The sequence below is a fragment of the Saccostrea echinata genome, unplaced genomic scaffold, assembly GCF_033153115.1.
Source record: "Saccostrea echinata isolate AGI-Se365-2 ecotype Australia unplaced genomic scaffold, CSIRO_AGI_Sech_v1 ptg000001l, whole genome shotgun sequence".
Taxonomy (NCBI): Eukaryota; Metazoa; Mollusca; class Bivalvia; order Ostreida; family Ostreidae; genus Saccostrea; species Saccostrea echinata.
In genome coordinates, this window is record NW_026889750.1 from 24,933,429 (window position 1) to 24,951,881 (window position 18,453).

At 34.1% G+C, this 18,453-nt stretch overlaps 1 protein-coding gene across 4 annotated transcripts in view; it reads right to left on the reverse strand.

Annotated features, from left to right (window-relative positions):
* Positions 1–4,835: 4,835 nt before the first annotated feature.
* LOC133187886 (ATPase inhibitor mai-2, mitochondrial-like) overlaps positions 4,836–18,453 on the reverse strand; it is a 195,840-nt gene continuing 182,222 nt past the window's right edge. For 2 of the 4 annotated variants that reach the window (XM_061323287.1, XM_061323294.1), the window contains exons 2-6: positions 13,182–13,242; positions 10,378–10,446; positions 7,401–7,464; positions 6,339–6,419; positions 4,836–5,033 (exon numbers count right to left, since the gene is read on the reverse strand). In XM_061323287.1, coding sequence (XP_061179271.1) covers positions 4,971–5,033; positions 6,339–6,419; positions 7,401–7,464; positions 10,378–10,446; positions 13,182–13,237 — 333 coding nt within the window. In that variant the 5' untranslated portion in view covers positions 13,238–13,242 and the 3' untranslated portion in view covers positions 4,836–4,970. Of the gene's footprint in view, positions 5,034–6,338; positions 6,420–7,075; positions 7,157–7,400; positions 7,465–10,377; positions 10,447–13,181; positions 13,285–18,453 lie in introns of those variants that run through there. The other 2 variants (XM_061323279.1, XM_061323302.1) reach the window with 2 other exon arrangements.

Below are 18,453 nucleotides of genomic sequence, written 5' to 3' on the forward strand. Positions count from 1 at the left end.
TCTCGCATTGAAGCTTGGACCACACCGCGGACGTATGAAGCTTCCTGGTCATAAATAAACCTCAGTACATGGTCAGAATGTACAGCTATTTCAGATTTTCTGCTCAATTTTTTGGTTCCAGCTGTATAATTTGCCCAATATAAGATAGAAAACGCCATCGCACTATTTACTGCACACCGGCCGACATGTTTGTTTATCTCCAAAACTGAAATCTCGCGAAGTCTCGCGTAACACTGTGTAGGCCTATATTCCTACTTGTGACCTGTGAGTTTCACCCTAGCAGTTTAGAAAACTGAGGTTACAGTGAAGTCACGTGTACAGCAGCTAGCTAATAATGACTTTAAAAACGTTTTGAATACATAAAGTCACACCTCGTTATCTTGAACTCGAGGGGAAAATATTAATAAAGATGATCTTCTAATTAAATTACTTCAACCATCTACACATAAAGCTAGGGACCTATATACTATAGGCCTACTAGTATATAGGTCCCTGATAAAGCAAAGGGGCTTCAGGCCTATGCTTCGACATACAGGCCCGTAGGAAGCAAATTCAGTTTGGGGGAGGGGGAACGCCATACATTTTCAATTGACAGTTGAGGGGGCAGTACCAAAAATTTCCTGACAAGCAAAAACAAGAGGCACATGGGCCACAGCGCTCACCTGAGCAACTTGGGCCTTGCTGTTTTTCACCTGATTTCTCCCCCCCCCCCTTGTAGTACTTATTGTGGCCCCGCCCTACCACCAGGGGTCATGATTTGAACAATTAGAATCTACACTACCCCAGGATGCTTCCACATAAGTTTCAGCCTTTCTGGCCTAGTGGTTCTTGAGAAAAATATTTTTAAAGATTTTCTGCATATTTCAATATAAAACTTGGATTCCCTATTGTGGCCCCGCCCTACCCCCGGGGTCATGATATGAACAATTTAGAATCTACACTACCCAAGGATGCTTCCACTTAAGTTTCAGCCTTTCTGGCCTAGTGGATCTTGAGAAGAAGATTTTTAAAGATTTTTACTACATATTTCAATGTAAAACTTGGATTCCCTATTGTGGCCCCGCCTTACTCCCGGAGGTCATGATTTGAACAATTTAGAATCTACACTACCCCAGGCTGCTTCCACATAAGTTTCAGCTTTTCTGGCCCAGTGGTTCTTGAGAAGAAGATTTTTTAATGACCCCACCCAATTTTTGTATTTTCTTAATTATCTCCCCTTTGAAGGGGACTTGGTCCTTCATTTTAATAATTTAACCTCTCCTTTACCCAAGGATGCTTTGTACCAAGTTTGGTTAAAATTGGTCCAGTGGTTCTTAAGAAGAAGTCGAAAATGTGAAAAGTTTACAGACGGACGGACAGACGGACGGACGGACAACGGGTGATCAGAAAAACTCACTTGAGCTTTCAGCTCAGGTGAGCTAAAAAAAAATGGTCATAAGGTCATCAGACGTTTTTATTGAGGGGGCACAAGCATAGAGTATCTATGTTTACTATAGTAATCTATATCGGCAAAATTATTCCTGCGGCCATGACATATCCATGATATTCGAGATATCCATGTTCGAGATACCGAAGTTCAGTTATAAATATATTCCCTTTAATTTTTTCTCAATAATGTGTATGTAATATTTCGGTTTTGTAGGTACCGATCGAGGTTTTAACCAAACTTGTCTCAGGACTTCCTTTAGGGCATTCAATGTACATGTATAACGACCATATTTTGTACCTAATAAATGATTCAATATTTTTAATCATGGTAGCATTTTGAAGGTGTTATCAAATAAAAATACTCAACCAAAGGAATTTACAAAATTTTGATTATTGTCCAATTAATTGCACCTTGAATTTTACATTGAAGTCTATGGTTAGCGCATATGTTATTGATTGATTGTATGTTGTTTAACGTCCCTCTCGAGAATTTTTCACTTATATGGAGACGCCACCATTTGCCGGTGGAGAGCTGCAAATTTTGTCCTATACTCGGCACTTACGGCCATTGAGCAGTGAGGGATCTTTTTCGTGCCAGCACCTACTGCGACACGCGGGACCTCGGTTTATACGGTCTCATCCGAAGGACCGGTCTCCACGTCCCACAGTGGGATTCGAACCCGCGACGTAAGGATCAACTCCTTACTTCGCGACTCTAGAGCAGACACTCTAACCACTGCGCCACGCGGGCGACGCGCATATGTTATTAAGATGTTGTAAAAAGTAACATGAACTTCATACAAATCTCTTGATGAAAATATGCTTTAAGTAACTTTATTAAAATATGAAATAAAATGAACCATTTACCACAGATATTTAGGCCAAATTAAAATTTTCTTCTTTTCATCAAGGGCAGATAACTCTTCAAAAACGTTCAAGATGCAAAATGGCAGGCTTCTTATATGCAAATTCAGTCATGTGAATTTGGTTCATTTCACTTATAGTTATCTAGCAATCCATATTTAACTAGTTTACAATGACTTAGAATTGTTCAATATCCCTTCACTATACATTGAATACCTTAAATCGTTCACATGAAGGGACACATGCCAACTTCAAGGGGAGTAATCAAGAGAAAGCAAAAATGGGGTCGGTCATTACTTTTTTTTTTTGGTCAGGAAATACTTGGCTCAAAAAGATGAAACATATGAAAAATTTAAGATAAGTACAGATTTAAACTAATAAAGTCATTGCATGCCCCCAAGGAAGGGGTGGAGCCGAGTTAGGATTTTCTTCTCAAGAACAAGAGGGGCATGATGTCATATTAACATGCAATCATCGTTGGGTAGAGCAGATTCAAATGTTCAAATCATTAATGGGGCTACAGAAAGGGATCGAAGTTTTTCATGGGTATGTATAGGGGAAAAAATCTATAAAAATCCCCAGCTCAAGAGCAGCAGGGCCATGATTAGTCCTATTAATTAGATGAAAGCATCCTCACGTAGTATAAATCCATATTTGTTCAAATCACCCCTCAATGTCCCTCCCAGGGTATCAATCTGATTGATATACAGATCACTACAAAAGCTCACGGCTCTTTATATGCTTCTGTGGAGATCAGTATTTTAATCCAGTTCAGGGGGAGGGGTGGGGGTGGGGGCAAACTTATTTAAAAATATTATCAGATGTTACTTTTGAGACGTCCAACTGTAAGTTAGCTTTGTTTTATAATTTCTAGCGTATAAAATATACTAGGAAAATTATTAAGGTGGCAAAACTGTAAATTTATAACTTTGTCACTCAGGGGCGGATCCAGGATTTTTTCGGGGGCGGGGGGTCCACATCTCGGACCCGGAATCGGCCAAAAAAATTAAACAATTTGCCTGAAAATCGTATTTCGAAAGGAGGGGGGGGGAGGGGGCTAGGAGACAGCATTTTACTAAGTCAATTTTCTTTTGATAGATAATCACCTTGCCGTTCCTAAAGGCACCGTTTCCTAGAAGGGGGGGGGGGTCCAAGGTCATATTTTTTCGTTACTTTTCACATAGAAATTTAATAACTCTGAAGATTTAAAGGGGGGGGGGGGTCTGCATAGACCCGCCCATGGGTATTCCTGGTTTGAATTTGTCATCTAATTCTAAGTAAAAAAAATATTGAGGTGTTTCATTCTAGCATGTAATCGTGATAGATCTTGTACAGCCAAACATTGTTATTTCGAGCTAGATGAGATTGATAAAAAAAACTTCGATATATCCGTGGGTCAGAGATATTGAGGGTAAAATACATCAAGAAAAAGTGGTTGGGATTTCCAAATAACTTCAACATATCCATATGGTATCGATATTAGAGATACCGAAGTTCAACTGTATTATCGAAAGAAGAAGGTACGGTTTTGCTTATAATATGCCCTAAAAATTTTTTCAAAAATTTTTGTAAATTTGCTTAAAGAGTTGAACATATGAAAGTGATAAATTGGAAATGAATATGGCATATAGGTGGACCATTCTGGATATATGACGTCATATTGATGTTACAATTCCAAGTTTTAAACTGAAAAAAAGCCTCAAAATGACTAATTGACGGGATTATTTTCCTTAAGAAAACAGTGTCCACAGTTGGTGTCTCCCACTTCAATTTTCAGAATGTTGTGTAAAATCTTTTAAGAAATTACATTTAAAATCTCTGTGCCACAGTGGGCAATGCCTGTGATCTATATTGTCTGAAAGAAAACTCCAATGAAAATTCGTCTTCTGCAATATTTTAAGAAATAACAGGAAAATGCTCAAGATCATGACATCACAATTGGCATTTATGACCTCTTTTAACTTAAGTCGCGGGGTTGCAGACCTTTTAAAAGTGCCCGAAAACATACCACGAAAATTGGTTATATGAATCCCCTACCTTTGTTTCAAGTTTTAAAAAAATAAAAGGCCAAATTTGTATTGAAACCGTACCTTCTTCTTTGAACCTGCTTTATGTAGGGAATCCTTCATTGGCCAAGTGATTCTGAAACCGATTTTTGAATGACATTACCCTCGAATCAAAGAACATAGTGCAGATATGCATGACAACGGCTTCGTCTTAAGGACTTTGTAAGAAAAATAATCATATATCTTGACATCAAATATATCTTAAGCATTCAAAAAGGGCACTGCAAAGCAAAGCATCCCCTCCAAAAAGAGCATATTGAATGTAAATTATTACTTCTGTTATGCAAGCATTCACTCACCCACACTCTCACAAGCGTGTTACTATGTCCCCTCCAATTCTTTTATGAGGGGGGTAATTATGGTTTGCACTACCTTCCAAGATCTAGTTTAAAATTTCTTATTAAAAACCCCATCAATTATCTTTCGGTTACCATTATACTTATACATACATATGCAATTCAACAACATTCATCAGAAAACAATTATCACAATTTTATTGTTAACACAAATGTTTTCTCACATTTACACAGTTTTTTTAGCACAATTTGTCCAACAGTGTCTGACTGGTCTATTTAAATACAGATAGCAAACTTTAAGTAGTTTCCTGTAGATTCAATCAGTGTCCGATTTTCCTGCCAGCTCAGATATTTTCTGCTTGTGCCTCTTGATAGCCTCCTACAGGAAAATAAAAACACAAAGTTTAAAGAATGATTCACAAAAATGATACAGATATATATAAAATCCTATCAGATTTTGCTGAAACACTTAAATTTCCCTGCATTTGAAACTGGATGTTCATACACTGTAAAATCACAATGGGGCCTAATTCTGATTTAACCTTGACCTCTATATGACCTTAACCTTTATCTCATCTGTAGTTTAAAAGTTAAATGTTAATGTTAATGTCAAAATTATGTATGAACATACTACCACACAAATATACAAATACATGATTGTCCCCTGACTATAAATCTTAGAAGAAATAAATATGTCACCAATTTGCCCTGTGATGAGAATATTCATACTAACTAAGCAATAAAAATGTTTAGATTTTAAAATTGAAAGACCTTAAATTTATTCAAATCCATTTCTGATACATGTATATATACATAAAAATATATAAAATACTGCAAAATACCACATAAAATATTAATACTGTTAAATGCAGAATGATAATGGTGCAATAATATCTACTACATACATCCACAACATTAAGCCATGCACATGTGTTAACATAGGCTAATGGGTGATTTAGCATCCTGGGTCAAGACACCAATGCAAAGCAGACAGCTGTTAAGGCACTGTCAACCTGGTTTACACAGTTATAAATATGGGAAACAAGGACGGACTTTAAATGTCAACATTCGATTAAAACTGACTTAAACTGCCTTTTATTGTATAATTTGTCAAGTAGCTACTGCCAAAATAGTATACAACAATCCAAACTGAAGCAAATCACACACAAGTGCAGAACCAAACCAAAAATAAAAAGCAACAGAGAAAGGTAATAATGTTATTTGATATCATTTTACAAAAAAAAAAATTATTAGTACTAGACTCCTGGTTATCTTATGTTTATTTCAACCAATGTTGCATTCTGTACCTGGCATTTTTCTAGCATTTAGTGTACAAGTATGATCTAACCACAAACATGGGTAAGGTCACAGGAATAAAAACAAAACCCTCATCTATAAACCTGAGTTTCATCATTAAGCTAAATTACTGCAACTCCCATACTTAGAACTCACAAGATGCTCATGGTTCAATTTAATTCAACTATTCATGAAGAACGTATTGAATGGAATTTTTGCATGTCCCTATGACCCGATTTCAGTATATTTGTTTTCATGGGTCCCCCTCTTTTCCATTTCAATTGCCTGTTTGGACATTATCATCCCCTTTTTCCTCAGTTCTTTTGAAAATCCCTTAAGAACACCATTGCCCTATCCCCCTTATATTAAGCCAATGGTGTGAACTAACCTGGTGTTCCTTAATAATTCTTTCATGATGATGCACCTCCTCATCAAGGTGTTCTTTCAAAGCCTTCAGTTGCTGGGCATTCTAGTGGGAAGAAAGGAAAGGAAAGCCATAAAAACTGCTAGAAATGTTGGACTAAAAGCGCTTTTGCAGAAATTGGGACTAGCATAGGACCCATTGGCTGTCAGATACCTTTCTTGAAAAAACTTACTGCAAGAAAACTTTTCATACTGCACAAAGGAATTGCTCTTTCTGAGAGTGCAGAATCTTGCTTAGTAACCAAGATTTCAAGAAACTGCAAACTGGAGATTGTTCATTGAATAAGGCACCTGCAATCCAGGCAGTCTAAGTAAACAGCTATATGTTGGCATTATTTTCTATTTTACATAGTCCCTGACTGAGGCTTGGGTAATGGTTTTTTGATGTTATAACTATCTGCGATCTCATAGTACTTTAAGAAGCAGCAAGTTAGGAAATTATATATGGAAACCCACAAAGCTAAAATTGGTGGGTCACGCTTTACCACATTAGATACTACTATGTTGTTTGTGCCTATCCAGAGTGAGCCCTGTTTCAACCTTTCATGGCAGCCATTAAAAAAATTAATTTGAAAAACAAATGCTTAAAAATTGTTGAGAAAAATAAGATAAGATGCTTCATGCAGATAGGCACATGACAACAGTGCACTAGGATTTATGATAAACTTGTCACCATGGTTACATGGCATGATAACCCCTGACCTGATGATTGCGGACTTCCTTTTCGAGGATATTGATCTCCACACTTAAATGTCGCCTCAATTCTTTGAGCTGTTGCTTTTGCTAATTTACAACCAAACATATGATAGAACATGATTTCAAAGAAAAGAAACAATTATTTATCAAGAATAGAATACTAGAAAATCTCCTTTCTATAAATAAAATGATTTTTTTAATATAGCTTTTAATCTATTACCAAAATTGAAAGGTCTGCATTGGTTCATCTTCTGCACAAAATAACATTTTTTTTTTTAGTTTTTGAATAACATCAATATCTATTAAACTTAAAGAATCAAATGTGCCTCACCAGTCTTCTGATATATTCCTCCTCCCTGGCAGCCTCAATTTTCCCAAATGTTCCTCCTGCCTCTCTGCAAAAAACAAGAGTAGTCCATTTTGTTGTTTCCTTAAACTTCCAGAAACAAGGGTTTTGAAGGGGGACCCTTGTATCAAGGATATGGTGATAAATTTTTCCTGGATCCAAGTTTCAAATCTTAAATACTGTTAGAGAGTCTGGTTCTGGGATCATAAAACTGTCTCAAGTTAGACTTAAGTGACTGGTCTTAAGTTAGGTCACAAAAAATAGTTTTAGTCTTCAAAGTAAAATTTTGTTTTTAACATCTCAAGTCTGCTTTTGAACAGAGTAAATTTGTTGTTAAGTACATTAAAAATGACCAATCTTTATTTCATGCATTCAATATTTCCAACAAAATCCTCAAGGAAGGTGTCTTCTGTGTCCATGTGTGTTTGCGGAGAGATTCAATCCACTAGAAGTGAGGAAGAATGACAAGTTGTTCAAGCGATACCTCTTTGATGCTCAACAATACTATTTTTAGTTGATATGATTTACAGCCATATTTGCAATCCAACAAGAAAATCCCTCTCTCTTTTGGACCTTATTCAAGTTCTCATCTGCCTGCAATCTAATATGACAAACTGAGCATTTCATCTGGTTGTAAGAGATTACGTGCATATCTTAAAACCTCATTGCTGGTAGATGAATTCGTCTAGTGGCAGCTGCACTGTTGAGATTTTAAAATATCTTACTGGTTAAGATGCCATCAACGCAAAGAGAAACTTCCATGCAATAACACGTAAGAAAATCTTCAACCAACTTGACACTCAAGTCAAAAATGAACATTATAAACCAAATTCATTTTCCATTTGCAACCTTCACATTTTAATGACAACATCCTCTACATGTATATTGAAAAAAAAAGAAGCCATAAATACCATATACATGTACATGTATACTCTTCCATTTCATATACCTACATGTAGTTCTATATCATCCCTGATACAAGTGTTCTGGACTTGCTTAGACAGCTGCATCCATCTGGGGCTGTATTGCCCTCAGGGCTGATATTATTCCATCTTGCCCTGTATGGAAGACTGTATCCTTCTCTAATTTCAAACCATTTGTTTTTCATTTGTGCAATTCAATAGTAAAGAATTGTATGAGAGTGTTAAAGCGATGTACATTGTACAAAAAAAACACATCTGAAATTTTTAATATACATGTACATGTAATTTATTTATTCAGATAAAACTAATATTTATTTTAAAAGTGTGACAAATAATGTTGTTTGTATCATACAAGAATTTAAAACAACATCATATTTTGAAAGTTTATTTGTTTGACTGTAAATTGATACAAAATTTCTCCTCATTTCTTCTCAGATATATGTAATATGACCTTCAGAAAAGGATGCAGTATCATCTCTAGGAGTAGAGGGATTGTTCAATAGAAGAGGACGAGGCAGAAGAGGATGCAGTATCATCTCTAGGAGTAGAGGGAATGTTTAACAGAAGAGGAAGAGGCAGGAGAGGATGCAGTATCATCTCTAGAAGTAGAGAGAATGTTTAATAGAAGAAGAAGAGGCAGAAGAGGATGCAGTATCATCTCTAGTAGTAGAGGGAATGTTTAATAGAAGAAGAAAAGGCAGAAGAGGATGCAGTATCATCTCTAGGAGTAGAGGGAATGTTTAATAGAAGAGGCAGAAGAGGATGCAGTATCATCTCTAGGAGTAGAGGGAATGTTTAACAGAAGAGGAAGAGGCAGGAGAGGATGCAGTATCATCTCTAGAAGTAGAGAGAATGTTTAATAGAAGAAGAAGAGGCAGAAGAGGATGCAGTATCTGCTCTAGAAGTAGAGGGAATGTTTAATAGAAGAGGCAAAAGAGGATGCAGTATTATCTCTAGGAGTAAAGGGAATGTTTAGTAGAAGGAGAGGCAGAAGAGGATGCAGTATCTGCTCTAGGAGTAGAGGGAATGTTTAATAGAAGAAGAAGAAGAGGAATAGGATGGTGCAGTATCATCTTGAAAGTAGAGGGAATGTTTAGTAGAAGAGGCAGAAGAGGATGCAGTATTATCTCTAGGAGTAGAGGAATGTTTAATAGAAGAAGAAAAGACAGAAGAGGATGCAGCAGACAGCAGACAATTATGGAACTTCAATGTTGAAGTTCCACAAATAATGTAAGCAAGCTTAAGACCACACAAGTAGCATAATTTTTTTTTTAATCCGATCTGACTCAGTCTCCTTCTGTTGATCTGCTTGAAATTGCAATTTTAGCCAAGTCAACCATTCCACCTTAAGTCATTAAGCTAAGATTGAAGACAGTTTCATGGTCCTGTATCCTTATTAGTTATTACAAAAAATAAAAACTGTTCATTCCTTGTTGCAGAAAGAGAGAAATGCTTAAAGAACTACAGTCAAACCTCGTTATCTCAAACTTGAAGGGACCGAGAAAAAACTTCAAGATATCCGAGGATTCGAGATATCGAGGGTAAAATACTGTACATTCAAATTAGATGGATTTTTTTTTTTAAGTTTTTAAAATTTTATTTGAACGGGTTTATAGTCAAACCAAAAAAAAAAAACAACTTCCAAAACCACAGACTGACAGTGTGGTTCCAGTGATATATGTATACAAACACATATATATATATATATTTAACTATGAACTACTGCAGTACACTGTATAACATGTAATCATGATAATAATAAATTATATATGACAAGAAGTCCAAGATGCAGTTTGAAATTAATATCAAAATTCCTCAAAATTTCAATCATGTACAATCAGCCCTTACAGGAACTTTAAATAGAGATTAAATCAGCTCACTCAGTGAAGACGAAAGTACCATAAAGGCATATATATTCAATTTATTTTGAATGGGTGTGGAGCTATTAATACTTTGTTTAATTCATCTTAAATATGGCCTTTTGTTTCAAACAATAGATCTTTATATTAATACCAATGATGACAGATTTATATCTAGACCTGATTGTGCCTCCAGTTCCTCCCCCTTTGCCAGCTCCTCCACCGAGATCGTTACCCATCATTCGACAACTGAAAAATAAAATCTGAGAATTAGGGCTCTTGATCATCTATAATTGGGGCCATTTAAAGGCCCCATTCACAATTCATTGACTGTGTAAATTTTCCCAATAGTCATTTATCTCTAAAATTAAAAAAAAATATTTGGCTGGATATATATATTAACTTAACTTGCTAATCATATTCCTTTACATTGCAATACATGTATTATAATGGAGAGAATTTTCTGTGTCCATTTAATAAATCATCGGATTACAGCATATAAAACACTAAGGATTAGAGATGTGCAATTTTTTTTATTGCAGGATATGTATCGTGATACAGAGACTAAAATACCGGTATTAAGTATGTAATTACAAATTCCAAAAATAATTTTTTTTTATTTTGTTTCAACTCATGAATTACAATTACAGGAATTGTAAAAAATGTTGTAAAACAGTAAAACAACGGCATCCTAGCATCCAAACATGCTCTACTAATATATACCAGTATATATTAATAAAAATGAAAAAAGTAAACTTAAGAAACTTATGGAAATTCATTGAAAATTGTATTAAAAATTATGTGTAAAAATATCATGATAATTATCGTGATATTTTTGGAAAAAATTGTGATACAAAATTTTTGGCAATACCCATCCCTACTAAGGATGGGGTTTAAGTTAAAGAAACTTGTAGGAGAACATCTCCCTGACAGAGTGCTTGTAAAGATATGATAGGTTAACACTGTAGTACCTTGGAAATCAGCCTCAAGGTGGGGAACACCTGGTTTTTTTAACGATTTTTGTTTCTGGTGTATTTTTATTTATATACCATTTATGGCCAAATTTTAAACCTTAATAATAGTACAAACTGATTTGCACGGAATAACATATAGCTGGAACTGATGGAGAAATGACATATTTACCAGAAAATTTGGTTCATTGTATTCTAGAAGGGGGGGGGGGGGGAGTAAAAATTGTTGCTATTATTTTAGTATTAATAATTTTGTACATTGTTTTTTAAGCCTCTATAATCCACTGTAAAATGTTGATTATATTCAAATTAAAAATGATTCTTTTTTTTTAAATCTTAATTCAATATAACTGGATGCTTCCAGTACTTCTAATTTTCTAAAAACATGCTTGTCTGATATTTGTTTTCATTTAAATCACAATTACTTCTGTTATAATAAATCTATCAATATATCTCATTGTGTTATATCACCAGCTTCATAACTTGGAGTATAATATGGGTTCGTGGGATTCTCATCAGGAGTTCCATATTGAATTATTTATTTTTTTTTAAAGATGAATAAGTTTTTTTTTGTCTTTACTAAAACCCCCTTCTTTTGAATTGGGAGAATTAAGCGAAGTGTTTTCTCAAATTTTTGATAATCACTTAATTAGATGATGAAATTTTAATTATACATACAATACAATTAATTTATTTATAATTGATTATTATGTTATATACTTCAAATAATCCTTTAAGGTAAAAAAAATGTGATGTTAAAAAAATTCTTTATTTACACATATACAGATATAAATATATATGTTGTGGAATGAAATAAAAGACGTCTTGATCATATAGTGGTTTATTTGAGACTTGTTATTATCTATAATAGTAACGTAAAGTATTATGACGTCACAACAAAGTTAACCTTACATAAACTCGCGGATAATCCATGACAATATATCATAGGTGTTGGAAGCAAATTGAAAGTTGGGGGGGGGGGGGGGGCTAATTGAAGAGAAAAAAAATTCAAACCTGAAAAAAAAATTGACAATTAAAGCAAAAAAAAAAAGGAAAATTGTCCAACAAGCCCAAAAAAAGTTAGCCCCCCCCCCCAGTTCCGACGCCTATGTATATTATAATAAACTCTCCATAAATAGCATATTTATGTATTCAGAACGAAACATTGTGGTGCGAACTATCTCAGGGTGAAAAAGAATGGACGCGAACCATGCACCAGCACGAAACATCCCGTTACCAGGGGAGGGGGGATTTAAGAGCTGTGTGTTATCCACACTTCCGGTGCCTGTGGTTTAATGTGTAATGATGTTCCCAAAATTCCAAAAAAGGTTGCTTATCATTCCAATTTTTACAGCCAAGTCCCAAAAAATGGTTTGAGAGCCCTGGTTTCTCAGAAACATAACATTCAAGTCATGTTTCATACATCAAGAAAGAAGGGGGGTCAAGAGCTGTATGTTATCCACACTTCAGATGCCTGTGGTTTAATGTATAATGATGTTCCCTAAATTCCCCCAAAGTTCGCTAATCGTTCCAATTTTTACAGCCCCAGTCCACACGCGTTTGTTTCATACAGTACACTAGTTTTCTACTATACAATAACACATTATTGTAAAGTAGAAAACTAGCATACTGTATGAAACAAACGCCTGTGCCCCCGTCCCAAAAAGTGGTGTGAGAGCCCTGGTTTCTCGGAAACATAACATTCAAGTAAAGCATGAACAATCTGAGGAAATTCGAACTGTAAACCACCAGTGCTTCTTCCCTCAACACTTTCCAGTCTGCTCAATCTATTTTAAGTTAAGACTGGAAGGGTTTTAAAATACATTTTTACATACGCAGTTGTCATTGCATCACTTTGCGTTATTATTATTTACAACTTGTAAAAAGTTCACCTTGAACTATATACTATTCGGTTTTCTATTAAGATTGCAATGTGTTTGATGGCAAAAAAACAATACCCTGTAAATTATCCCATGTCATAAAGTTATAATTCATTACTTATTATTAACTTACCCGATTAAGCAAAAATTGCGTGATAATGATTGAAGTCCATAAAGACGTAAAGCCATGTTTTATACTTTCTCCTTTCTCGAGTTTTCTCAGGAATAAGCTGGTTGGATGGAATTATGGATGTTTCGGGACCGCGATGTTTCGGGACCCCGACGTTTCGGGACCTGACAACACGTTTCGGGACTTGGGTTAACACGTTTCGGGACTTGGGCTAACACGTTTCGGGACTTCTAAATATTTTGTAAAGGAAATGAAATAAAACTTGTTTACTTGTGTTTTTATGCTTATACATGTATAATTTCTCAGTTTGATACACAATTTATAATTTAAGAAGCACTGATTGGAGTTTTTATTAGTTTTAAAGTTTGCCTGCGGCATGGAGCACGCCTGCCGAGAAAATCAAACGCCCGCGGTTTTGTCTCTTTAATTTCTTATTACAGTATTTGACATATTACCTTTATAAAGTATTTGGTTAACATTTGACCAAAATTTAATTCTTTTTTTTTTTTTAAAATATGTATTTGATTTATTTATAGTGTTTGATAAGAGAGTTTGTAGAATTAAAGCCGGGAGACAATCGTAACTGCTGTGTGAAGACCACGGACGTGTTTTTCTTTCTCTCCTTTTTAATAATAATTTTAGGTATTTGATTTCATATTTGTTTACAAAATTTACAAAGGCCCAAGCTAGCACATGTGCAGTAAAAACTTTACGTTTTTGGGTAGTTGTTTTGAATCAGAATCTGAAATATTCCATCTTCAACTTTTTAAACATCAATGTATAAAATTTATAATTATTATTTCAGGTTACATGTATATATGCAACAAAATCATAAAAGCAAATTTATACAAAATGTTACGGGTAAGAGAAATGTTATAACTTAAGCTATAAACTTCCTACACATCCATGTATACGTTAAGCAGAGAAGGAAAAAAAACGAAATGGGTAAGAAAATCAGCATGTATTTGACATTTCAAATATATATAACGTCAACAGCTTGTAAAGTAAATTTTACTGAAAGTATGATGTGTATATATATACCATGTATGCAACATTTGGAAATTAACCAAACTTACTAATTTTCAAAATATAAACACGTTTAACTTATTTTTCATCTTAACGTTTCAAAGTTAGACAATTTCTTCGTCTATGCAAAGTACATGTACTCGATGGCTTAAGAAAAATGATGAAAGTAATCGATTTTATTCATTTATTTTAATTAGAAAAAAATTATTCCCACGAAAGTCCCAAATATTCTCGCTATATATTATTGTACTATCAAAACTGTTAATTTGTCTACAATGATATGGATGTCTGAATTTATGTTTACTGTGTATACACAGACTACAAATCTCAATGAAACTCAATTATCGATCTTCTTATATACCCGACCAGTGCGTAATATTATATGTGGTGTTACATAGTTAGGTACATGACAAACTTTAAATAATACTGTAAATAAATACTAAATATTATTTAATTTGCAAATATTAAATTTTTCATGCTACATGTACGTTGTAAAAGTGTTTAAAAGACATTCCACATTGACTACGTTAACAGGTCAACTTAAATTTCAAATTTCCACCTTGCCATTAAATAGATAAAGCTATGATGAAATTTAAAATGTTTTTAAAGACATTATTTGAAACGATATCAAATGAAATCATGTTGTTTATACCATTTAATGCTTTTTTTAAAGTATGGTATTTTTTTTAAATTTAGGGCCAATGTTCTCGCAACATTTGTAAAATATGTTTATTTACAATGTTTTGGAAACTTTAAAAATGTTTTCGTAACATTTCCAGGGAAGAATCTTACAGATACTATAGCCAAAACTTTTTGGAAAAAAAATATTTGAAACCGTTTGGGAAAAGGTAGACAAAATCAAGATCAAATCATTTTGAAAACCTTTATATTTTGTTAAACTATTGTTTGATTCTGAATTATTTCATTTACCAATAAACAAACGATATTTTTTCCATATTTTTAGATTTTTATTTTCTTAAAATAATTTCAAAAGAAACCACACAATCTTTTTAGTTCCCATTACCGGCGGCGTCTTTATACATGTACGTAACACCTCCCTATGTATAGAGTATCAGTTGGGATATGTGTACCTGATCCCAGTTGTTGTTTTAACAATTTACTGACATGTTTTTTAAAGATATATTCGACGGTAGCTGGAGATCACTTGAATATTTTAAAATATCTATCATCAACCTGAGAAGATTAAATTTTGGACCCCCTCCCCCCCCCCCCCCATCACCACACACACAAGAAAAAATAACTAATAAAAAATGATAAAAAAAAAAAAAAGAAATAAAAATGAATATTGTAAAGATTTATTCTTCTTCGTCTGTTATAAAAAAAAACCCATCAAAGTATATCTTTATGACAATTTTTATCACATATTTACATAAAAATTAAAATTCGGATTTAGCTTGAAATATTACGTACTATGTGTAATTAGAATAATATGCTATATCACCATAATAAAATAATTTGTTTAGATCCCGAAAAAAATTAACTCAAGTCCCGAATCGTCTTTACCCAAGTCCCGAACCGTCTTGTTGCTAGTCCCGAAACGTCGTATTAGTCTGGTCCCGAAACGTCGTGGTCCCGAAACATCGTGCACCCGTTGGATGCTCCCGGGAACCAGTCAAAAACATCCTATAAAAGTTAAACCTGGAACGGTTAGGATTTTAATATACGGATTGGTTCATGCAGAGTTCAGTTAATGCTTTTGTTTTGTTTTGAACATACTGTAATTTATAAATAATGAAAAGGATCAGAAACAAGTTCTATCAACTTATTAGTTCATCTCCTTAATATAACATGTAATAATTGTCATGCAAAAAACATCAAAAACTTAAATAAAATAATCACATTTATCAGGGACCTATATACTAGTTAGTATATAGGTCCCTGCATATATTAATATAGCTATATAAACCTACAGGATTCATTTATGAACTTGTGAACAGCAGCAAAAATACCATTGTTTAACTCTAATGATAAATTTTCATTGCCCCAGAGAAGTAGGTGTACATCTATGATATCTAAATCAAGTCTAAAAAGATAGTCAAAAAGATTATTTCTAGCTTTATGATATTTTCTACAAACAAAGAAAAAATGATAGGCATCTTCTTGTTAACCACATGAGCAATAAGGATTGTCAATGATATTGCGTTTATATAAATCTTGGTTCAGTACACAGTTGCGTTTACCAAATAAAAAATAAGAAGGTGCTTTTGAGGCATTATCGCTTAAAATTTTACGAAAAGAATTAACTGAGATGGCTCCTCTTGTATCTGTATCCAATAAGTTCCATTTTTTTAACAGCATCAGGTACAAATGACTTATTAAATATTTCTAATCTGCCTCTTGGCACGTTAATTGATCTTTATTTCGTGTATTGTATTTTCATATAATTAATGCTTCACCATATCAGGAAATATTTTCCTGGTCGTTAATATGCTGTGCATGCAACTGCAATCTAACTTCATCCGGTGTCAAATAATATTTGCTCCGCCTTGTATAAGGGTCCGCCTTAATGCCTCTTTTAGGTCCGCTTTTAGTCTTGTACATGTAACTTGTATGTTATAAATATTGTTCAATATATTTCATAAGTTTTACTGAAAATGTGGCAACTACATCAGAGACATAATTTTAGACATCTTAAATATGCATTTTTTTTTTCAAATTGCATCGAGCAAATATAAATAAATTAATATATATATATATTTTTAATACACATATAATGTTCACAAATTTGGGGGTACTCTTTAGTGCCTCTGGAACTTTCTCATATGCCCGGGAAGACCTGTATAAAAAGGCTTTGAAAGCATTTTATGAACTGCAAAGGTATTTTTTGTCCTTGAAGCCAAGTGTTAAACATTCTTCTATAGGGCTTGTCTTTCGGTTTGTCAAATGTAAAATAAATAAATTTTTAATCTATTTTAAAAACACTTAAAAAGTTGTGACACTTTTGGACAAAAAATATCATATTTTTAAAAAAAAAAAAAAAAGTATCATAGCTATACATAAACTCTACGTGTTTAGTTTTTAATTTTAATTTAGAGGTAATATTTTAAAAAACAATTAAAGGGGGGAGGGGCTTATCACTCCACAGTTATTTTATATTCACATCAACAGATTATGAAGTAGGTATGGTTCATGGGAACCTTTTCAACAATTTCTATTTGGCTTTTAGGCTTTTAATTGTTAATACAAATCTGGATAAACCCAGGACCGCAGGAAGCAATTTCAGTAGGGGGGGGGGGGGGCAACTAAACATTTTTTAGTTTGTTTTTTTAAAGGGGGGGGGGTATACGAAGTAAAAATTCCTTGACAAAAAAAAGTTTAGACTTTATCATTGAGGGGGCACGGTTCACGAAGATAAAGTAGCTATGTTTTCTATAGCATACTAAATTATTATATATATATCGGTAAATTTAGGGGGGGGGGCACTCCCTTCCGGTTCCTACGACCATGAAACCATACTAGTGATTTACGTACCTGATTAAAAGATTTGATTTGCAAATATACGTGCTTACAGGTAAACTCTCTATGACAAATAAAACATGGGGCCGGCTTGCGCCGGTCATTGGGGGGGGGGGGGGGGTGAAGAATCGGAGGTGTGAAATCAAAATTTATAATATGACAAGAAGTCGAGAAGAAGTTCCAATTGCAGCCATGTATGGGATGATCTGGATCTGGAATAGGAACGCGGAATGCATGAAAAATGTGAAGGTAAATCTCATTCGTGTTAATTATTAATACATGTAGTTTCTTCAACATTGAAGACTAATTATCAGTAATTTGGGGGTTAATTATTAGTAGTTTTAGGTGGCATTCGGTCCTACAAAAGCAATAATCAAGCGTATGGAAAATATTGAATACACATGGAATTATAAATTCGGTACATAGATCTGTCGTTGTCGTTTTCAGCTTCTTCAGAACCACTGAACCAATTTCAACTAAATTTGTCAGAAGGCATCCCTGCGTGGGTGTAAACAGGTAAAGGATTCAGATTTCTGTAAATAAAGGATCAGACCCTCTTTCACAGAGAGATAATTCAAAATTCAAAATTTGTGAAAATTTGGTGCAATCTCTTAATCCTTTCAAGAACCACTGAGCCAGAAAAGACTGAACTTATGATGAAGCTTCATTAATGAATGTGAATTCAAGTTTGTTCAAATCATGGCTGCTGGGTTTAGGATGGAGCCACAATAGGGCATATAATTAAAGGGGGGGGGTCTATAAAATTTGTCTT